The 24376-nt window shown below is 40.8% G+C and overlaps 1 protein-coding gene and 1 pseudogene across 1 annotated transcript in view; one reads left to right on the top strand and one right to left on the bottom strand.

Annotated features, from left to right (window-relative positions):
* The window catches only part of Mrrf (mitochondrial ribosome recycling factor), a 53323-nt gene that overhangs the window by 28086 nt on the left and 861 nt on the right, over window positions 1–24376 (bottom strand). Inside the window, exons 2-5 of the mRNA XM_021192453.1 lie at window positions 19977–20188; window positions 13575–13730; window positions 8288–8406; window positions 2466–2557 (exon numbers count right to left, since the gene is read on the bottom strand). Coding sequence (XP_021048112.1) covers window positions 2466–2557; window positions 8288–8406; window positions 13575–13730; window positions 19977–20160 — 551 coding nt within the window. The 5' untranslated portion in view covers window positions 20161–20188. The remainder of the gene's footprint in view (window positions 1–2465; window positions 2558–8287; window positions 8407–13574; window positions 13731–19976; window positions 20189–24376) is intronic.
* Window positions 22533–24311, top strand: LOC110317551 (annotated as a pseudogene).

The raw sequence follows: 24376 nt of genomic DNA, 5'->3' as shown, positions 1-24376 counted from the left end.
AGAGAAGAGAAGAGAAGAGAAGAGAAGAGAAGAGAAGAGAAGAGAAGAGAAGAGAAGAGAAGAGAAGAGAAGAGAAGAGAAGAGAAGAGAAAATTATGATACTATCATGACACTTTGTAACCAAGGAAACCTGAACAGAGCTCCCAGCTTTAGAAACTAAGGCCTCAAAGGCACTGTTCACCTCTTAGAGTCAATCATGACAAATGAAGCAGTTTCCATAAAGTAATGCAGCATGACAGGTGACACAATAGGAACCCCGGTCATCCTATCTCCTTTCTAGCTATCTGGAAGATGTCATCATTCAAATGTCCCTTCCTTTATGAATCTTGCTTGTATAAGGCCCCCAAATTTCTCTAACTTTTTTAAAAGATTTTTTTAAAATTTGTGTGTCAGTGTACATACCCACATGAGTTCATATACACCACAGATGTACAAGTGTTCAAAAGGCCTGTGGTGGTGTGAATGAGAAGGGTCCTCATTCAGTACATGTGTTTGAATACTTGGTCCCTAGTTGGTGGAATTGTCAAAGGATTTGGAGGTGTGGTCTTCTTAGAGGAGGTGTGGTGCTAGATTTGAAGTTTCAGAAAAACTCTTTCCATCCGCCCCCCCACCCCCACCCCCACCCCCCCCCCCACCACCCCCCCGTGTACACTCTGCTTTCTGTTTGTGAGCTCTCAGCTGCTGTTCCAGCATCATGCCTGCCTGTCTACCACCATGCTCCTTACTACAATGGTAATAGATTCCAATACCTCTGAAACGATCATTCCCAAATAAACTCCTCCATGTATAGGCTGCCTTGGTCATGGCGTTTTATCACGGCAACAGGAACTAAGACAATGCCAAAAGGCTTATCAAATCTCTCGGAACTGGAGATACAGTTGTAAGCTAGCTAATGTAGGTGCCGGGAACTGAAGCCAGGTCCTCTGCAAGAGCAGTAAGTACTCTCACCCGCTGAGCTATCTCTCCAGCCCTCCTTTATCTCTTTGCCCTCTGATTCTTCATAGACATTAGCATCACTGGACATTACACTGACAGTTTATTATATCTGCTCAACTATCAGGTGCGCTTCAGAAGAACAAGGAGCTTTCTTGTTTTGTTACTGCTGTACCACAATAAAGGACGTGTCCTATGGTTAGTACTAAGTATTTGTTGAATGGCTAAACAAATTGATCCAATGTGTGGTACTGTGTAGTAGTAATAGGGGCTTTGTTTTTCTGCTGTGTAACCATGGCTCATGGTTCACCTGGATTGCTGTAACTTTGATTATTGACTGTTCTTTTTATGTCTATTCTGTCTCAGAAATTCCATATGTTAATTAGCAATGAGAGAGATACCCACAAAGCTCTATAAGATCATCAATCCTTTGCCTTAACCCATCCAATGGCTTCTCCTCACCATTAGAAGAAATCCTGATTCCTTCCATGGCCTTGAACCTCCCATCGGTACCAGTCCCTGCTCTCACTAACCTTTCTATGAGCTTCAGGCACACCAGATTTTCTTTTACTCAAACATGTCACCATCCTGTCAGGTTTTTCAAGAAAGAGTTACGTTGTGTAGATCAGACTGGCCTTGAACTTCTGACTCTCCTGACCCTACTTCCCAAGTATTATCTTTTTTAAAAAAATATTTTTAATTTATTACTGGTGGGGAGGGGTTGCTGCCACAGCCCACACGTGGAGGCCAAAGGACAACTCCATGGAGTCGGTTGTCTCTTCCCACCTTTATGTGGGCTCCAGGACTGAAGTCAGCTTGTCAGGCTTCTATGGCAAGGGTTTGGTTTTAACTCACTGAACCATCTCATCAGCCTGTCTTCTCTTTTCAATTTTAGGAACAAAGATCTATTTTTATTCATTTAAAACCCCATTAAGAAACAAAACAAAAACCATGACTCTGGATCTATGCCTTTAATTCTTCAATTACCAAAGACTAATGTAAAAATAATTTGATAGGGATTACGGGGTTAGAGTTGACAAGTGTCAAGTTGCTTTGTGATCTGAGGCCTTTGCTTGCCACTCATCCTTCCTGGACCGTTTCCTCTAGGCTGATGATTCTGCCTCCTCATCAGGCTCTCAGCAGAAGCATTCACTCCTTACAGAATCCCCACACACTAAAACTGCCCTTTCCTCTCTCTCTCCCACCACGCGCCCTCACTTGAATACCAATGCCTTTTATCTCCTCCTAGAACTTACTTCATGTGAGCTGTGATGACTCTGTGTGCTAACTTTCCTGCCAGAAAGTGTGAGGACAAGGGGCTCTGAAAATTCACTGCTGTAGACCAAGTATCTAGCACACACAGGTATCGGTAAACAAGACTGTACCAGCAAACTGATCGTACAGCACAGCCAGAGTACAAGACGCAGGTAAGTGAGCCACATCATTGGCTCAAGAGTGCTGCACAGTACTGGTTTCCATCCAAGAGCAACTACCCCACATCACTGGAATACATGGATTTCAGCCAAACTTACTTAGGAATGGGTACCCGAATTAGTGTTCCTTCCACTTCTGGGTTCAGATTCATTCCACTTTCTCTTATAGCCTTGATAGCTGCAGCTGTACACTGAAAACCAGATCAAAAGGTAAACAGAATTAGTAAATAATTATTACCAGATGCAAGCCCTCTGTCGATAACTGGCAACCCATCTTGGCAGAACATGGAAACATTTAGTTCTGTTACCAGTAAGATCAGGAAGTGACACTGGTGTAGAGTGCTTTGATCAAGCTGAATAGCAGACTATGTCCACTCCTGGTACCAGTGTATTGCGGAAGGAAAAAAGAAAGAGTAGAAAAAAGAAAAAGAAAACAGCTCTGCTTCTTTGAAAAGATTTCAATGGTTTGAGGCAACACAGATCAAAACCACAATAAATCCTCAAGGGAGGAGGGCTGGTCTGTGCAAAGATCGGTGCAAAGACAGATGAAAGATTTCATACGTTAAAAATTCCAGTTGACATTTTACACTCAAAATATACCAGTACCAATGTGGAATGAGTAAATAAATTTAACTCGTTCACATCTACATTCAATATCAAGCTCACACACACTTCCACATGAGCAATAAACCTCCAATGGTGTGCACAGCAAAAGGGCAGAATGGCAGAAGAGTCAAAGCACGATCTTGGAGTCAGAAAAGCTTCAGTTTATATCTAGCTCTGGGACCAGGATCCCTGTGCAGTAAATTTGATCATTCACAATCAGAGATGATGAGGTACCCAGACATCACGAAAACAGTGAGTGAGCTAATGCACCTTACTGAGTGCTTGGCATTGTTAACATCCAGTAAGAGCAGTTCGTGTGTGAATAAACTGTGTCCGTGTACTGAGCACAAGTTAATGGCAGAGTTAATGGAAGCATTACACTAAAATTACACTATCATCCTAACATCCTTCAGGAACCCCACTGACAGGCTCCCTCCCTAGTACAGAGTCCCTAACGTCCAGCCTCACCCTGTATCAATCCTAAAAGCAACAGAAAGTGGGTGGAAGAGATTTCCACTAGATGACAACAAACTCACAAGAACAAGGCTTCTGACATACTCAAAAGTATTTCAGGATTTTTCTGAGCTGATCATGCCATGCCACTGGAATTCAAGGCCAATTCCTGTCTTTGAGTTCCTCCCCAGCTCTTATGTCTGAAAGGCATGGAGGGTGGCACACACCTATTTTATTTCTCTAAGCATCTCAATGTTAATGTTTTAGAGGAGGTATCTAAAAAACTTCCATTCCATCTTTAAATAACCTTAATTCTATACCTATATGAGGTCAAAATGACAAACTAGAATATCCACACCCAGATGTGAAGAATCTAAAGCTTTAAAATGGCATCTCTGGTATAGACTCTCAGGTTGGAAAGGGAGCTGTGACATAACCAAGCACCAGCTGTTGACTGTGAACAAGGGGCCTACAGAGTAAAGCCAAATCCTTTAGAACAGACAGTATTCCTTGACAACCCAAGAAATACGCAATAAAGACACGACCTATCAAACTTCAGTTATTCTCAGGGGTAAGGAGAAGCTGAACTGCATTTAGCCCAATGTTGTTACTTTGTCTTTACTCTGTAAAGATCCTCAAGCTCAATATACTCAGTAACCAGGAACCGACCATGAACACTACATATCTATGTGGAGCTGAAAAGGTGGTTCAACAGTTACCAACACTTACTGCTTTTGCAGAGGAGCTAAGTTTGTTTCTCATCACCCATGTTGCAGCCACTAACCATATGTAATCTCAATTCCAGGGGATCCATCACCATCTTCTGGCCCCTGTGTGTACCGCATGCACATGGTACACACTAAGCAGATAAAACCCACACACATGAAGTCAAATTAAAGAGGTTAACTAGGCAAAGAAACAAAGTTAGTATCCCCCTGCAGAGAACAGCTATTCTTAACAAATTAATTCATTTGTAGAGTTAAAAGTAAAGGGAGCACCCCTACTTTCATAGAAAAGCTTTATCTCCCATCCCCCAGCCTTCTACAGCTTCTCACCACATAACCAGCAACTCCCCCTACCACCACCAAGCTCCCTTTCAGACTAGCTCGAGTAATCCTATGCAACCTTCCCTAGAAGGTACAAGAGTACTCACTCACCAAGCTAGGCAGGAAGTGTGCTCTAATATTTCCACCTTCACAGTAGAAGGTACAGTGCCAGCTGAAGTATAAAGCAAGTGTGCACCAAACACTTGAACAATATATTAGTAATCTTGTTTAAATAAATCTATTAGAAAATGCATCTCCTGACCTTAATTCAAAACCTTATTTTTTACATTTTATTTTTTGTATGTCTTCATATTCAGGGAAAAATGTTAAGTGGGATATATATATATATATATATATATATATATATATATATATATATATATATATAGAAACCCACTGAAAGTAATTCTAATTTATCCTAGGTATGTATATTTTGGTAGGACACAGGCCTCAGGAAATTACAATCATTTCTCTAACAGTATATTTAAACGATTCATGGGTCAAACAAACAAACAAAAGGCATACATACATACACAGCTTCCTTCCCTCATCCTAGCCTTTATTCCATCCCTAGAAGGGGGCACTCACTGGTATCATAAGGCAGATTGGTTGCTTTGCTCTTAATACTAACCAACTGGTTACAGCTGCTAGAATACTGTATATAGTGAGAAAGACCACTGACCCCATCTGGGGATAGGCAGAGAAGTGTTACACTATCAATTAGCAATGCCCGCCCTTGCTTTTCTTAAGCTAGCCCTCCATGATGGACAAGGAATGGCAGAATGTCTGTAGACAGTAAACAGTCAATCCTGTTAGTGCCATATTGATTACTGCCCTTCCACTTTACACCTCGGTGAGCCCTAATAATACAAGGTACATGAAAACAGACCTCTAGGACCTCTTAAGCATCAGTGAATTCCCAGCCTACATATAGAACCTACTCACTTGGAGGACGCCGAAGCCTCCATGTCAAGCAGAGCTCTGTGCAATAGCAGTGTGAAGCTGGGGGAGGTGGCTCCCTTCTCTGAGCCTGTTGCCTCATCCACAAAAACAGAACACTTGTGTTGGCCTTTCTGTTGATGTGTGGAAGAAGCTGTAAGAAGGTGACCGCCAACCCAGCAGAGATTTCCTCACATCTTCCATCCACAGAAAAATAATAGAGATTGCTGATTTTTGTTGTTCTTTGCTTTATTCAAATGATGCTGTGGTTTTTATTCACTTCTTTTCTCTCTCATCATTAACTGTAGCTTCAGGCATGTTTAGGAAAGGGAGCAACTGTGTGCACCATTTATCAAGCAGAATATATGCTAAACAAATGCAACACAGTTTTTGCCTTCAATGCGTTTGAAAGATTATACATGTAAATCTGTACTGTGTCACAACAGCATGACACAGAAATGTTCAGGTTTGGAAAGAAAGACAACTGCACGTGAAACAGAGAGGAATTCTATAAACACAAGGAGGATTAGCTCAGCATTTTGAAGCTATGAACCTTAGTACTCTATGGGCAGCTTCTAAAGCTGGAGGAAGGAAATGTTTAGTTAGAGCTGTTTGTTTAATGTATACACCAGATGAGAACAAGAAATTCAAAGGACAACGTAACTACCACTTCCTCCCTGTGCCTGTACAAGGACCCCACTACCGAGATGCTGGTAAAGCTTTTCCCAAAACCCAGGGAACTGCATACTAAAGAGATGGCAAAGATACTTTAGCCAAAAAATGAAAATATACTCCAACTTCTTCCTCCTCCTGCTTCATAAGAGATACTCTGGTGGCCAATCAGGTGCTACTTCTTTGAATATCATTTGCTATTTAATAAGAGAAGTGGCTGGCTCTGAAAAGCAATCTGTCTGATGAGGTCTTCAAGCTGTGTAATTAGAAGGCTATTCCCTAAATTGGCTTACAGTGCCTATGGGATTAGATGAACAGGGCAGAGAGGCCTCAGTGGTTCAGAGGGGGCCTAGGAGGAAAAGCTGACAGTTTCCTTTGCATCCATTTCTATGCTCCTCAGTAACACCATGAATGAGTGCTTCCTTTCCATAAACCTAATAACACATATCCACCAACTTAAGGACAATGTATGAAATGCTTTTGTGGGCCAGGCACTGTGTTTGATGTGGATACAATGAACACATTATATATGACTCTTCTATTAAAAGCTTACAACCTAGTGGGAAGGTGACACTCATATTGTACCTCAACACAGGAGTTGTAAATAGCCAGCCAAAGTGTTTCAAGTCACAGGAGCAGCACCTACAAAGGCCCAGAAGATGCAAAAGGCATGATGCACTTTAAGGCCAGTATGAGTAGAGCAGTGTACCAGGATACAGCCATAGGACTGCAAAGACTGGAAGCAGGCCAAGGCCAGATCACCTAAAGCCTTCTTGATCACAGTAAAGATTTGGGCTTTCATTTCTTAAAGACTGTTTGAATTATGAGAATGGCACAACCCAATATATACTTTGAAACATTCAAGTTCACTTGGGCTGTAGGACTGGACTGGAGTGGGGCAGAGAGTAGCTGTAGCTCTAGAAGCTCAACTGGCCTAGCAGCCTCAGGAGTCTTCTGGTTGGAGATGGTTGGTTCTGCTCCTGCTGCTATGCTAGTTTGTCAAATCCAGCGCACAGACAAATCTACTGAGACAGAGACCAGAGCAGGAAAGTGAGGAAACGGAAGCCCAGAGAGGAAGTGACTTGCCAGAGGACCAGGCCAGTTGGAGGTGGAGATAGGACTAGATTTCAGGTTCTCTAGGTTTCTTAACTGCAGCCTGAAGGTGAGAGGCAGCTCATCTTCCAGTCTCCAAAGTCAGGCACTACATGTATTGGTATCTAGTCTGAACAAAGGTGAATTCCTGGAGGGTCTTCTCCAAATTCTAATACAGGGGTCACAAAATGACTCTCAGGCCATATCTAGCCCATTAAAATATTTAATCAGTCCCAGAGTTTCTAGTTTATTTTGAGGCAGTCTCATTGGTCCTCCTGCCTCCAACTCCTAAGAGCTGAGATAACAGACACAAGTCAGCACTCCTGGCTGCCAGACATTTTTAAAAGAGACTAGTGGATTATTCCAAACCATTTAGACAACAAACGATACTTTGTACAACATTTAGGGTTACTAGCTTCTTTTGAAACTAAAAACTGGAGCATCTGTTAATACGAATTACCTGGCCTACATTTCTACCTCGCAATCTTCAGCAAGAACTGGGCAGAGGTGCCCCAGAAATAGGCCACATGACTACTTCCAGGTATGGTGGTTTGAATGAGAATGACCCCTTTAGGATCATATACTTGAATGTTTGGTCCCCATTTTGTGGAGCTGTTTGGGAAGGATTACGTGTGGCCTTGTTGGAAGAGATGTGTCTCTGGGGGTCAGTTTTGAAGTTTCAAAAGCTTTTAGCTATGCTCCATCTCCATGTCTGCCTGCCTGCTACCATGTTCCCCTCCATGATGGTCAGAGACTAACCCCCTGGAACTGTGAGACTCGAATTAAGTGCTTTCTTCTTTAAGTTGCTTGGTCATAGTGTTTTGTCACAGCAATAGAAAAGTAACTAAGACAGCAGGTTACCAGACCCTTATACTTCCCCAAGAGCCAATCACTACTCTCCATTATTGTTTTTCAAATTACTTACTTGGTCACTGTAACATTTGTGTTTAACAGGTAAGAAATATAGAAATAAGAGAGCTTTTTTTTTTTATCCTAAATTTTCTTTAATAAATTTCTTCCCAAACAAAAGGGAACATTTCCTTCTGACCTGATCAAACCTCCTTTATTCCAAAAGAAACTCTGAAGACAGACCCTTACAATAAGGCACCTTACCTCTGGGAAGCTGGCCATATTCACCAGAATCAACTGTGGCGACTTCATGGAGATCTGGCCAATCTGATTTAGAGCGACCTTCCCATCAGCAGTTACCACAGTAATATGATCAAGGGATCCTAAAGAAAAAGTAATAAGGTTTTAGGATTCTAAAGGACCTTAGAAGCCCATCTCTCTTTATCTAATTCAGATTCAACAAACATACATAAGCCTCTTACCAATGTGACAAGGCTATTGTTCATAGGAAGTTTCAGGCAGTGGAGAGAGTATGCAATGCTAGCAGAATCACGTTGGAATTCCTTACCGGAACCAAGGTGAGTAACCATTCTAGTTTGCCTGGACTTAAAGCCTTTCCTAGGCATAGGACAGTTCATCAATGATGGAAGTCAGGACAGAAACTGATACAGAAGCCATTTACTGGCTTTACTGGCCTCGAACTCAGAAATCTGCCTGCCTCTGCCTCCCAAGTACTGGGATTAAAGGCGTGCACCACCACTGCCCAGCTCAGCCTGCTTTCTTATAGAACCTAGGATCACCAGCCCAGGGGTGGCCCACCCCCATCAATCATTAAGAAAATGCCCTACAGGCCTGCCTACAGCCTGATCTTCTAGAGACATTTCCTCAGTTGAGGCTCCCTCCTCTCAGATGACTGCAGCTTAGCTGAGGTTGACATACAGCTAACTATCTAGCTCAGAGCTGAAACTGAAAAGGACTGATGTTCCTTTCAACAACACTACCACTCAACACCAAAGAAATCAATCTCTTACCCTCTTGTGTGCCTTGGTTTCCAACTAGCTTAAAAAGAGCAGCTGTTTGCATCACGACATTGATCAGTACAGCTGAACAGCAACTGTACTACGTAAGTACTGAAGAACAGCACTGAGAAGTTAACTTACACTACTCCTCTGAGTTCTTACCTCCGCCCCACCCTGCAGTGCTCTTGTTACTACCATCACTTTACAGAGGAGAAAATGAGATGAGAAAAATAAACAGAACAAGATCACAGAGTTAACAAGTGAAAAATAACAATCCAGAGCCAAGAGTCTAACTCCTGTCTGCTCAAGTCTGACTTCAAACTAAGTTCTTCTCCTTCTCTACACAGAACTGTGCACAGAATCATCAGGGCTTTGGCCTTTACTCTTCCCACCCCCACCCCCACCCCCCCCCCCACCCCCACCCCCAGAGATCCTGATTCTGTTGTAATGTTTTTAATTCACCACACGAGTCTAGCATACAGACAGTTCAGAACAACTTCCTTATGTCCCCTTGCCTTTGGTCCTGAGACTGTCTTCAGAAACAAGCCCACTAAAGCAAGCAAAGCACCGATTATTAACCCTCACTGTTACCCTAGAGCTGACCCTTTTCCAGACCTGAACATTCTGAGCAAAATTTTCATTAGTCAAAAAAAAGATAAATAAATCCACAGCTCTAGATGGAACATTATTCAAAGTCTCTGACTTCCTATGCAAATGAACTAAGCCCTTATTACTCGCCGCAGGAACCACTAGTGGGCAGCTTATTCAGAGATACAAAGAGAAGCGGGGTCCTGGAGGTGGGAGAGGTACCTTTCAAATAAACTGAAGCTATTCTGACAATATGTTGTGGATCAATGCATTACCACACTATGGCCCAAAGACCAGACTTGAAGTACTCATCCAGATTCAGTGTCATCACAAGATGACAGACAGTAGTTGACAACACTGGCTTTAACCTGTAAAATGTATAATGATAAAAAGTCTCCACAGTTCTAAAAATCCAAGGACCTAACATCAACTCACTGCTCCCAGATTCTAAGCCCCTTCTGGGCCACCACTTCCTGATCTTTAAATAAGACAAGAACTGTACTTAAAGTGCTTTTATTAGGACTAGACCCAATAGTATACTAAAAAGCATTTATAACTGAGACCCAATAGTGCTGCTACGATTTACTGGAATTTATGTTTTAATCAAACGAACATCCTTGCATGTAATTTCCCTTCCATTGGGAATATATTTCCATGTTTTTGAAATTATAAGTTATTTAATTCACCATAGCTTACAACCAAGAACAAACTTAACTAAGAAAGTATAGAAGTCTACTTTAACAATTACAAAGCAATGGTCAAAGGTCTCAAAGACACCGAGATTGGAAATATCTACTATGCTCAGACTAGTTAATCATTTTTAAATAACCACATCACCCAAAGTGATCCAAGGAATCAGTCATTGATTGCTATAAATTAGTTGGCTAAATCACCTTATAAATTATTTAGTTTTCCCATCTTTTAAAATTAACTACAATCACTTAGAAATTTTAGTTTCAGGCTTTCATACATCAATAGATCTAGCAAAAAAGAAGTAGTATCTTAATAACATCAGATCTTTCACTCCATAGTATTTTAGATTCACTTATAATTTTTCTCAACATTTCTTGAATAAATCTTATTTAAAGCTGGGTCTATGGACTCACTCCCATGATCCCAGTGTTTGGTAAGGTGAGGTAGGACTGCTATGAAATTTCAGTATATAACTTCTTTTTCCCCCTGATCTCACTATGGAGCTTTGGCTGGCCTAGAATTCACTATGTAGACCACTATGTAGGAATGTGCTTCTTTACTCAGAGAAGTCTCTTTAACATCTCTCTGTAGTAGTACCTAAGCTCAAGGACCCTGTCTGTCTCCTCAGTTTTCAGACCCTTCTTATAAGCCCTCAAGTATCCTATGCATGTTTCAACAGTAATGGTGGCAGCCTTAAGTTACTGAATACATCCTATAAGCAATGCTTCATGCTAATACTTTTTTTAAAATATTTATTTATTTATTTATTTATTTATTTATATGAGTACACTGTAGCTGTTCAGATGGTTGTGAGACATCATGTGGTTGCTGGGAATTGAACTCAGGACCTCTGCTCATTCCTGCCCAAAGATTTATTTATTGTTATATGTAAGTACACTGTAGCTGTCTTCAGACACACCAGATGAGGGCATCAGATCCCATTACAGATGGTTGTGAGCCACCATGTGGTTGCTGGGATTTGAACTCAGGACCCTTGGAAGAGCAGTCAGTGCTGAGCCATCTCTCCAGCCCACACTAATACTTTTTTTTTTAAAGATTTACTTATTTATTATATGTAAGTACACTGTAGCTGTCTTCAGACACTCCAGAAGAGGGAGTCAGACCTTGTTACGGATGGTTATGAGCAACCATGTGGTTGCTGGAATTTGAACTCCGGACCTTCGGAAGAGCAGTCAGGTGCTCTTACCCACTGAGCCATCTCACCAGCCTCCACGCTAATACTTTTTAGTGCTTTCATTAACTTATGATTATTATTGTCACCATTTTACAGATGAGGAAACTGAGGCAAACAGAATGATTTGACCAGTGTCACAATTGCTCTTAATTACAGAACTTAAATCCAAGTACAAACATGACCATCTCTAGCTATGTATTCACTGTTCTGCTGTGTTATGTGGTTTATACACAGTGGTTTACCTGTCTGCCCTTTCATATGAGGTCCTAAGTTCCTGAATGTTAGGAAGCATATCTTCCCTCTGCGTGTCTGTACCTATTTCAGTAAGTGCCACAAAGTGTATGCTCAGCACCATTGCAGCAAGCGAACAAGGATGATGAAGGATGAGGGAAAGCAGCACGAGGAAAGGACAGACTGCACGGTGGCCAAGTACCAGCATATGTCAGCTATCTCTGAGACAGCCATGGGACAGATGCACATAAGAGGAAAAGTGTGGCTGGCTCAGGTAAGAGTGCAAGATGATGTGGAAGAACCTGTCTAGCCAAGACCACTGGCTAAGTTTAGCTTGCTTCCCCTGTTTCTTTACAGCCTCAAATTCTATACAGAACATTATACAAACTAAACCAGAAGAGAAGGAAAAACGGGAGGTCTGCTACAGACAGCCCTTAGCTTAGCTTCCCGGATGGGCTGTAAGAGCCTTGCCACAGAAGTCACCTCATGAGCATGTCTGTGCAGTTGTGGTGGGTCCTATCCCCTCAATCCGTATCGACATAATGCATCAAATCCTTTCCCCTCAATCTGTCCCCAGTGAGAATCTCCCTCAAGCTCACTCTTGCCCCTCATTTTCTCAGAGGTTAACATTTAACAAATTACACTCCCACCCTCTTTCCGAGCCCATCATCTTTTTAAGTTCAACAAGAGTGGAACTGGCTGGCTCATTTTAAGTATCACATTTCTCCCCGGGCTTCTCTCAAGCTGCTCTCTGGTTTCGGCTGCAGAATGTTAACAGGCCAGAAAGCACAGGGGAGACAGAGCACTTTATCAGTTTCATACCTAAAATAATAAGCAAGCTTAAAATAAACAGTTGGGAGAGATTGAATGGCACGCTGTACTGTCAGCAGAGGCAGAAACACCCCTGCACAGAGGTTAACAAATGCCAGGAACTGCCTTCTAGTCTCCCGCCAGATCGCATCTCTGAACTCAACATGTTTCTGATCATTTTTATAATGAACTGAGGACTTTTCACAAACAAGTTCATGAAATATCTTCTATTTTCCTTACAAACTTCCCCAATCAAAACATGAATGAGAGAGGCTAAAGTCCCTGCAGATACCTTGGGAGGGGGGGTCCCAGGCTTAACTATAGGATGATGACAATTTGCAAAAGGCCAATTTAACAGCAATTGGATTTTTCCTGCCCACTTGCACCATTAGCTGACAAACCACTTCTCCATCACATCTGCAAACAGTTCTCCTAGACAGTTCTGACATTTCCCACTTAGAAAAGCCACTTTCAGGAAGCTATTAACCTAAACGGAATCTTCCTGGTCAAGCTCTTGGGTACAAAAGGGCCTCTGGTGGGCAAGTCTGTAGAATTTGGTTTTCAGTACAGGCTAAGAACTACCAAATAGGACAAACTGGGGAAAAGCAGACTAAGGACATGGAACTATGAGCCTAGATACCTGCATTTGCTTATAATATCCCCAACTATAAAAGAACACATCTTTTTGAGAGTGGAATTCCGTAAGCACCGATCATGACAGGTTTTCTCACCACTGTGCTAATTTTCTGTGGGCCACGCACAACACTACTCCACAGGACACAGCTGCTTAATGGACACATCCAGCACTACTTGAGAGCCATGAAACACGCTAACTCACTTACACTCTACTGCCCCAAAGCCATACAGCAGGAACTAGACAAGGAAACTCCTCTGTTAAGGAAAAGTAACTGCTCATAAACACCAGTTAGTCAGGCTAACGCTGGGGCTGACATGGTGACACAGCCATCTTCTTTCCCACTGTAATGTTCCCGGAAACTTGGGTTCAGCCACTAACCTGGTGCAGTCCTTATGTTGAGAGTCTTATTGAAATTATCCTTAAGTGCTTCCATCACAGATTTCATGTCTTCGTCCACCTCTTCCAAGCTGATTATATCCTCAACCAAGGCTGTATTAATGTTCACTCTGGCCTGGGGCTGTCCTTTTCCTTTAGCTAAAAAGTGAACATCCAGTGAATAACAGAATAAAGCACCCCACAAACAACAAGCATTGGCAGTTTCAAAAGTGCCTGCTATGCACAGGCACACTGTTAAGTGCTAGAATTTTATAAAAATCGTCTCTGCCCTACACAGGAGCTTGTATGTACTGGGTATCAGCTAGCTCCTACATCTGTGCTAAATCCTTGGACATTAGCGAGGGCACAGGCTTTACAATTAGACATTCTGGGTTTAACCAACTGCAGTGCACACTGGCTCTGTGACACTGGGCAAGCTACTCTATCTTTGTAAAAGAAGACTAATAACGTCTGTATTATAAAGCTGCTACAGGAATACAAATGAAGTCACTTACACACCCAAAAGAGTGTACTTATACCAAGAAGTCTAGAAGTAAATCAATACCTTATTTTTTACAAAAACAGAAGACAAGAAAGGTAAAGTAACTTGCCTAAGGTCACAGGTCAGGAAATGATCAAGTCAAGATTTGGTCCCAGATCTGTCTAATTTTAAGCCCATGAACTTTTCATAAGACCATCTCCACAAATCTAATGGAGAGAAAGGAAATGCATTAATTCAATTTCAATCATACTAAGACAAGGTTAGGCTCAGCACTATGGCTGATCTGGACAAAATGAACTGCAGAGACATTAAATACTACCCACCAGAGCACACTGACGAATAGTTTAGAAAATCAATAGTGCTGGAGGGCGGATGGAATCTGATTTCATGTCTAAACGTCAGGGGTTTTTCACATACATTCTGTAATTAATGTGCATGTGGCAAAATACTCTTGTATTTCTACATAGGGGTGGGAAAGGATCAGAAAGATGAAAATACCTAAATAGTATCTGTGTAATGAAGACTACGATGCTAATACTAGACATTTAACAAAACATTAAAATTCATTCAGCAATTTTTATTATCTACAGCTAGCTTGACTGTGCTGTGTTCCACATCCTAATTTGTAATGCAACTTCAAATACTCTCTTCCATTTGATACTCAAGATAGTTCTGAGTAGGAAAATACAAACTCTGGGATGCAAGGCATTTAAATATTTGTCCAAAGTAACCAATGAACTAGAAGCAGAGTGACTTTTCTTCTAAAGGTCTGTTTAAGTCACTATCCTGCTTGAAGCCCCCCACTGCTTTTGAGTAAAAAGGCTAAGGGCTTATTATTTTTGGAACTGATAAAAGACGTCAATTCAAAAACACTCATTAAAAGCAGAACAATAGAAGCTAAATCCATATCTGGACAGATTGTGAATAAAGAAAACCAAAGACATACAGACCACTCTAAAAGCTGAAGAGAAAAGACAGATTTATCCATAAGGGATCCAAATTACATGTTGAATGAAGAGGCCCGACACAAAAATACATACTACAGTTTTAAAAAGCCATATATTAGAATAGACCCTGAGTGGTATGTAACAAACAGACCCAATCTGTGGTGGCAGAAGTCTGAGTAACTAAGTACCCATAGGAGACACGGGAAAAGACGCTCAAGATGTGGGTGGAAAGGGACTTCGGATGTGGGAGAGTGTTCTACCACTGAGCTACAGCCCCAGCCTCTGGTTTCTGAGACACTATCTTGCGAGGTTGGTGGGTCAGTCTGTCTGCCTGTCTGTTTCTCTGTCTGCTTCAGTCTCCTGAGGACTAAGATTATAGGCATAGGTCCCCACACACTAGCTCTTGATTGTAGGGTAAGGGGAGTCTTGGTTACACTGGTGACTTCAGTTTGTGAAAATTAGCAAGTTGTAGTTTTATTTCTATGAAAAGGCTAAAAAAAAAAAAAAGTTAAGGGTAGCTAACCAAGTAACGACAGATGGGTTATACACACACAGTTTGCAAATCAGCAGAGATGAAAAAGATTAACTTAATAGAAAGGAAGAAAAAGAAAAGAAAACCACAAAAAAGTACAAAACAAAATTAAAATGTAAATACTCAACAAATAAGATAAACAAAAATGAACCAAAATGACTAGCCAAAAGCTCAAGGCTCTCAGTAAGACTTTAACCATTCAGAATATACAAGAAAAATTGTAAATATATAAAATTACAGATTTAATGGATAGAAAAAAGTTTTATAAACCTGAAAAATATTAATGAAAGTAGTCAGTTTTATTATATTAATAGCAAGTAAAATACTTTAAGATAATGCATTATTAGAAATGAGGGCTTCTTCAAAATAGTATCAGAAGAAGACATGTAATAATTCAGGGTGTAAAGTATACATATATACATAAGGTAGCCTCAAAATGGAAAAGGGGACCTGTTCATTCTATAACCCTACCAGGAGATTTTAACACATTTTTCTTGGTAACTACTATGCAGAACAAATAAAAAGTTAAGTACATGGAAAATGTGATCCTAAGCATAAGCTAACTTTAATGTCATCACTCAGAAAGCTACCATATCTGTGAATTCAAGGCCAGTTTGGTGTGCACAGTGAGTTCCAGGACAGCCAGAGTTATATATTGAGACCTTGTCTCAAAAAAAGTAAGTAGAAAACACAAAAATATTATTTATCAACAAAGTAAGAGACTCACAACATTAAAAATTACTTAAAGCTTGTAACATTGATAATCTTCTGGCAGAATGATATGAAAGATGTAAACACATGCTAAGAAGAAGAGAACATATAAGGTTTATCAAAACAGTAAAAAGTTTCATTTTAAGAGGCTATTAGGTATAATTCTAGACCAAAAGCTTTGAACACAGGAAAAAAAAATCAAATACAGAAAATACAAGCAGTCTCATAATTATTAAAGAGACTGTATCTATAGTTTCAAGTCTATATATGCACACCAGATCCAGATGAATTTACAGGCAGGTTCTACTACCAATGAGGCAAGGAACTCATTAGTCTGACTTTAAACCATCCTATTACAAGAGAGATGTACTCATCTTACACCATGAGGCTAATGTAAACAACAGCAAGACCTAAAAGGACAGTGACAGAGTTCAGTATGTGGAAGTACATTCAGGCTAATCTTATATATGCAAACACTGACTAAATAGCCTAATACTTAATTCTATATACAAGCTTGATAAATCCAGCAATAAATACACAGATTATGTACCAAGCAAGATATATACAAATCATTATCAAGAACAAGTAGGGATCTCATCAAAAATGAAAAACTGGTTTAACACCAGAAAAGCTATTGATGTGGAGCTATTCTACTAGTAGATCAAAAGCAGGGGAGTGTAGGGGATTTGGCACAGAGAAGACATGCTTAGCACACGCCAGGTCCTGAATTCAATCCTCAGTACTACAAAAATTGAAGGTGAGGAGGTAAAACCATTTCAATAAACATGATGTATCATTTGATTAGAATTTAATGCCTTTTTTAAAAGTTCAAGAATTAAATATATTTGTTTTTAAAAGTATAAAAAAATATAACATTCTTTATGTCCATATACAAGAAGTGTTCTATCTAAAGTCAAGAATAAATGAGGGATGCCCATAATCACCAATGACACTTAAACTAGACTAGAGTTCCTAGGCAATGCAGTGGAGGAACGTAAAGGGAGAATGAGGGATTTATGTGCATACACACTCACCAAAACACATGTACAAAAATGTTTATATTTTAACAACACTGTTAGTTTAACTCCAAATTGGAAGACACCCAGATGCCACTACAGGACAGATACACAAACTGCAGCAGCATATTCAGGACACTATAAAAATCAAAGTGTACAGCAGCTGTTGCAGGTAAAACAGGCAAATATCTCACAAGAAATCTGCTACCCCACAAAACCAGACATAGAGTTCAAAAAGGACAAGAGAAATCTATGGTGTTAATGCCAATACTTGGGGAAGCTTCTAGAGTACAAGTAATATTGTCTTCTTTTCTTTTCCATTTTTAGAATTTTTGTTTCTCCTTTTTTTTTTTTTTTTTTGGTTGTTATTTTGTGGTTGCTGTTTTGAGACACTGTCACTATGTAACTGTGGCTGGCCTAAAATTTGCTAATAGAGTGAACCTCTTTTCTCTGACTCCCAAGTGCAAGGACTACAGGCATGTGATACCATGGCATGCCAGACTTTATTTCTTCTCATTTTATTTTACTATTTTATGTGTATAAGTGTCTGTCTGCATGTATGTCTGGGCACCACATGTGTGCCTGGTGCCCAGGGAAGTCAGAAGAGGGTGTGGGATCCTCTAGAATTGTAGTTACAGTACTGAGCTACCATGTGGGTGCTAGGAATCAAACTCTGGTCCTCTGAGTTAGCCAATGCTCTTAACTGCTAAATCATCTCTCCAGTCTCCCTACATTTTATTTCTTGATCTGGGAGATGGATACATGGTTGTGTACACCTTCTAAAAATCCACTGAGCCAAACACTTAATAATGTAGGTATGCGCTTTTCTGTATATGTTATGCCTAAAAATAAATTATGAACATATCATAAAGTGATACAATAATGATATCATTTTCTAGAAAATGTTGGTTCACATAGAAGCTTTACATAGAAGAGGAAAAAGACAAGAAAAAAAAATGTGTGTCATAGGTAAAGATCTGCAGCACAGCATGAAAGGCTTTATGGCTGATTATGGAAGTAAGGGCAATTTGGTACAGAACAGGGCAGTTCAACAGAAACCATACACATAAGGAAATGTGGCATACAACATACAAGTTCACACCAATTGGATAACAAAGTACTGGCCACACTGCTTACAGCCCACATGGAAAAGAAACATGAACTGAGCTTTAGTTTCTGTTTTCTTGAGAAAAAAAAAAATCTCACTCTACAAACCAGGGTGGCCTAGAATTCACTATGCAGTCCAGGATCACTCTGAGCTAGAAGTAATCCTCTTGCCTCAGCCTCTCCAGCACTGGGATTACAGGTGTGAGCCACCACAGCCACCTTAACAGTTAAAATTATTAATTCATAACACATTTAGAAATAAATTCCCTTGGGCTAGAAAAGAGTTCTTGAAAAAGATACAAAAAGTACAAAGAAAAGAACTGAAAATGAGTGCAGTGAAAGACATTCCTTGTAGCACAAATGCCAGGGACAGTATCCCCACTGTAGAAAGACTCCAGTAAATTTAAGAGACTGTCAGCAGCCAGAGGAAAGATGCTGCTTGCAGGCCACACTGGGCGTCGACAAGACTGCGATGCCACAGCCTCAGAAGCCCCAGGTTCCCTGTGCTTCCTCTATCTGGATGAGTCCGTGGGCAACTGTACCTCAGCTTCTGTATTTGCTACATGTTAAAATCTGTATTCATTAATCATAAGGGTTTCTTCACTGCAAAATTATCATTATTTTCAACGGATAATGGTAAGGATTGGAGTAGAAAATTTAAAAAATAACATACAAATCAAACACTAACTAAACAGAAGATAACTCTTGGAAGCACTACTTTTCCTTCATTAAAGTGCCAATCCTCTTTTCAACAAAAAGCAGATCTGGATCTGTGTTGAACAAAAAAGAAAGTTGGGGTGTTGGGGGGGAGGGTGGTAATACCCAGCAGCATATTTTTCTAGTGCCATCCTCAAGGGGGCTCCCTGACACACCACTGCAAACAGCAGGTCTGCCTCATCATTTCCTGTCACTCATTCATCCCACAAGGGTTCTGAAAACACAGTTTATATACGGCCCTGGAGAGTGCTAAACAACAACAAAGAAGAAACTGATCTTCATCAGATCCAATAGGGCAGACAGGTAACAAACAATAATCAATTTTACAACTGATTGATGACTTACTACAGTTCTAAGTGTGTCAAAGAAAAATAATGGTGTATATGAGTGCATGTAACAGGGGACCTGACCCAGTCTCAGGCCAAGGAAGGCATCCTGGAGGAAGTGGCATTTAAGCTAAGACCTGCGGTACATCAAAATCTCATTCTTAGATGACACAAACCATTAAGATCATCCATCTAAACCCACGGCTTTAATGCTCGTTCACCCAAAACCCTTCTGGCTTTAATTATACCCCCAATCTGAGTCTTCCTAAAAGATGAGAGTATGTTGATCCCTGCCACAAGGCCTCCAGTTTGCTTGGTACTTGTACCTCTAGTTCTGCATCTAAATGAAGTAAGTTAGGCAGTTTCTGAGCCACTAACAAAAATAAATGAGGTATAATGGTAACAAAACAAGTCCTAGGTTCGAACACAGCTAGTCTATGAACGTCTGAATATCATTTCCTTACATGGAAAGGAAAGAAACTCAGTACACCTCTGAGATCTCTGCTAAACATGACCAAGGGATGGGATGGGAAAGGAGACCATCTACCTTTGGCTTTCTTGGTTGCAAAATGGCGAACTGGTACTGCTGGGTAGGCTGAGTACTGCCTATGGTCATGTTGTCTTCCACTCGCTGTCTTCAGGGAAACTTCTGAAACAGGTCTGGTCAAAGCAGCATGGTAACTGCGAAAAGCAGGGTGCAGCAGGCGACAGCATCTTATCCCCAAGGCCATGACGGAAGAGAAGCCTCAGAAGCAGCCACTACAAAGACCAAGACAAAAAGATCTCAGTAAGTGGTGGTGCACACCTTTAATCCCAGCACTCAGGAGGCAAAGGCAAGAGGATCTCTGGGTTCGAGGCCAGCCTGGCCTACAAAGAGAGTTCCAGGACAGTCAGGGCCACACAGAGAAACCCTCTCCCAAAAGGGGGAGGGGGAATTTCAGTAAAAGAAAAGCCACAGCAACTTACAAAATGAATTTATGCCAACTGCCAAGCAACTCCTCAAACTAAGCCATGACCTTGGAGCTGTGCATACATTATCCCTAACCCTCCCCCCAGCAGCCCCAGGAAGAATGATTATCCTCATTTTACAGGATGAAGAGACTGAGGCTCAGAGTCTTAAGTGACCCACCCCGTCTGTAGAGTTCTTCCAGTGCATCTAAATGCCTGCTCAGCAAATGTGCAGCAGACTAAATCTGTAATGACGCTAATTAAGCCCTTATATGAGCAAAAGCACAAAATCTTGATAAAGCTTAAGAGGAAAGGCCGAGTACTAGAAGGGAGTTTAAGTAAGAAACACATTTTAATAGGCATAAAATGACTATAAAACGTACATGGCGGCATTAAATTTAAATTTGCTTTGGTTCCTTATACACTGATTACCAATTAGAATGCACTTTAATTTGAGTCTGAAGCATGAGTGAGGACTGAGGTCTTCCACGGTCTAGAACTGGGAAATGCCACCATACATTGAGTTAACACAGTTATACACACTTCTGAAGTCTTTGACCATACAAAGATGCTCTTGCTCACTCTGAGACAGAACACAGTCCTAGCCAACAGTATAACACTGAGAGCTTCTGCCAAGATTCTGGCTATTAGTTAAAAATTAAGAACAATTAGTATCAAGTGTCTGGAAGCACTGTCTTTGAAAATCACATCTCATTAAAACACAACTGCTAAAATGTTGGTGCAGCATAATGGAGTAAACAGGATCAGGCATTCTACAGCAGGAACATAAAACCCAATCCCAGATCCACCACTGACAGATCCACCCCTGGGAAGCTGTGCATCTTCATTTTCTCTTCTGTAAAATGGGACTGGTACTTATTTCTTCGAGTTGGGAATAATGAGGCTAGGCAGGTAAAACACTTGGCTTGGTGACTACTAGATGACAGGGACACAAAAAAGAATGCTTACTGATATCTATCAGCTTTCCTTAGGGCCAGATATGAGGAAGACACTTGCACAGATGTCAGGACTGAGGTGTAAAGTGGCCTAGATTCAGTCAGACATGGATATGAATTTCTGCCTGGGGCAATTCATCCTTTCTCTATCAGTGAGAAAGATGAGCCTCATTTAAAAATGAAATACTGAGTACATATAAACCATACACATAACTGTGAAACAGCCGGCATGGTACCTGGAATACGCTGGCTGTTCAAGATGCGTGACTACTATTATGTGACTTCTTTTTAACGAAAAGATGAGCAACACACAATGCCATGTGTGGTGAGGCCTGCCTAAGGCAGGGAGGGGGAAGAGGAGGGATTCAAGGTCAGGCTCACTTACACAGCAAACTAGAGGCTAGCTTAAGCTAGATGAGATCTTGTCTTAAAAAGCAAGCCAAAGAGGAAAAAAAGCATGAATAATACAAAGGGAAACAATTTTTCTTGATGGAATTTTTGACAGCAAGTTATGCTGCATATCTGCAATCAGCCTGTGTGGGCTCTACAAACACAGGCCTGGGCTGCTTGCTTTCTCCTGTCAATAATGTCACAAGATAAAGCAGTACAGTCCCTACTCTGTACATATTAAAACTGAGGCTCAGAGATTAAGTGTTCAAGATATGGAATAGTCAAATACTATTAAGAACTGTTCACAAAAGTTTAGCTCTGCGTGACACTTCTAAATCTAAGTTTCTACCTAATATAGCCAATGTCCAACTCACATTTATACCCAAATATGGGTATATAATAATGTGCAGTGTTTTTTTTTTTTTAATTGACAGGGTCTCAATCTGGCTGCAGTGTGCATGACAGGTTTCCTGGAGTTCCTGTTGTGGGCCATAATACCAATCCACAAAGCAACAGGAAACTAAAATGGATTAGAAATAAACAACCTTTGACAGAAAATGCAGTACCAAAAAGCAGACCCAGTCCAAGTGAACCGGAAGACAACTCTATAAATAACCATGTTGCTGGAATGCTTGAGGCATACATTTCACTGCATAGAAGCCAGGAAATTTCACAGTGGACTTCAATAAAGCGGTCCTTTGGGTCTTTAACCTTAGGAACATGAACAGTCAGGTCAGCACACATGAAGCACTAAAACTAAAGAAGAAACTTGGGAGAGTTCTAGTATGTTCCAATAACTTACCCCACTCACAGGAGAATCTGTATCCCCTCCTACTACATATGTGACCTTGAGGAGGTCAGTCCTTCTCAGTAACAACTTCCACCACATCTTTTTTTTCATTTTTAAATAATGAATATTTTAGTAATGTTTTTTATTGACTCTTTAACAGTTTCAAACATTTATGAACCCATATCCTGGCTTATCTAATGTTCCAGCAACCCCTACCAACCGCTGTGTAGCTGTGTATTGATATACAACATACATTTTTTTTCTTTTTCTTTTTTTTTTTTTTTTTTTTGGTTTGACAAGACAGGGTTTCTCTGTGAAGTCTTGGCCATCCTGGAACTCAGTCTATAACCAGGCTGGCCTTGAACTCAGATAATCTGCTTGTCTCTGCCTCCTGAGTGCTATGATTAAAGGCGTGCACCACCCCCATCCCTAGTCCCCTGCTTGGAATGTTCTCCCTTTATCTCTTTACCATCCATTCTTCTTTACCATCACTCTGTCAGAGCACAGGGTCATTAGCCACCTCTTCCAACTAAACTGGTCACATTTCCTGAAATGCGGCTTTCATGCCACAGCACATAATTTTTAACAACAACAAAAAAAAGTAAATATGTATAATTACTTGATCCTTATCTAAGTATCTCCATATGACTGTTGGCACTTCACAACAGTTCTAGTACACGAGTCTACCTACTGACCTACTTGTTTACTACTGTACCCCGTACTTAGAATAGTACAAAAATAAAGACATCATACAAATGTGCTAAGTATGATAATGGACTTCCACAAAGACTAAATCCTTGCCAAATGTCAAAATGCTGGCACCAGAGTTGGAATCTACACCTCTGATGGCTAGTCCTGGATTCTATTTCTCAACACTGCTTCCATTATCCCCTGGGTTTCCAGTTCTTTGCTTGGAACATGGTGTGCTTCTTTACCAATTCACTACCATGTAAAGAAAGGTATTTGGAATACCTGACTCAATACAACATCCAAATGTCCTTGGCACACACTGAAGGAGGAATAGTAAAAATGTAACAAGTGGACAAAGACTAGGAGACCTGGGTTCCAATGTACCCACCTCACCAACCCTTATCACATGCAACTTTGGAATCCACAACCACCTACATTCAAAGAGCATGGATCACAGCTCTACCACGGATGAGAACTATAGCAAATCATTTCTCCTAGTTTGGTTTTGTATACTCGGCCATTAACTGAAGGAATCAAATCAAGTTTCCTGGCTTTCCAACTACGGGTTCTCCAAGATTCTGGGAATTTCAATGGAATGTGGCCAAAAGAGAAAGCACTGTGGATCTGATCCACCATCTGTGGTGGAAACACCTCGACCATGCAGACCTTACAGAGGAAGAGATGAAGAAAGACCCTTACAGAAGGTCTCAGTAGAGGTTAAACCCTCAGACACTATAGAAAATGTAAAGGTCAAGATCCAGGATAAGGAAGGAATTCCTTCTGATCAGCAGAGGCTGATCTTTGCTGGCAAGCAGCTGAAAGATGGCCATACTTTGTCTGACTGTAACATTCAAAAGGAGTCCACTCTGCCTCCTGTGCTGAGACTTCATGGTGGTCCTGAGAAAAGGATTAAGTGTTATAGCACTGCCAATAAGAATAAGAATAAGAATAAGAAGGTTAAGTTGGCTGTGCTGAAATACTATAAAGTGGATGAAAATGTCCTTCTAATCAACATGGGGCTAGAGTGTTCATGGCTAGTTACCTTGACAGACATTACTGTGGTGAGTGTTGCCTGACTTACAGCTTCGACAATCCAGAAGACAAGTAGTTGTGCATGAGTTAATAAAAAAACAGGAATGGGAAGGAAAAAAAGCACCAAACTTTGAGATGGCC

The sequence above is a fragment of the Mus pahari genome, chromosome 3 (assembly GCF_900095145.1).
Source record: "Mus pahari chromosome 3, PAHARI_EIJ_v1.1, whole genome shotgun sequence".
In the NCBI taxonomy this organism is placed as follows: domain Eukaryota; kingdom Metazoa; phylum Chordata; class Mammalia; order Rodentia; family Muridae; genus Mus; species Mus pahari.
Note: the sequence above shows the minus strand (reverse complement) of the source record. Positions and strands in the feature narration are given on the sequence as shown.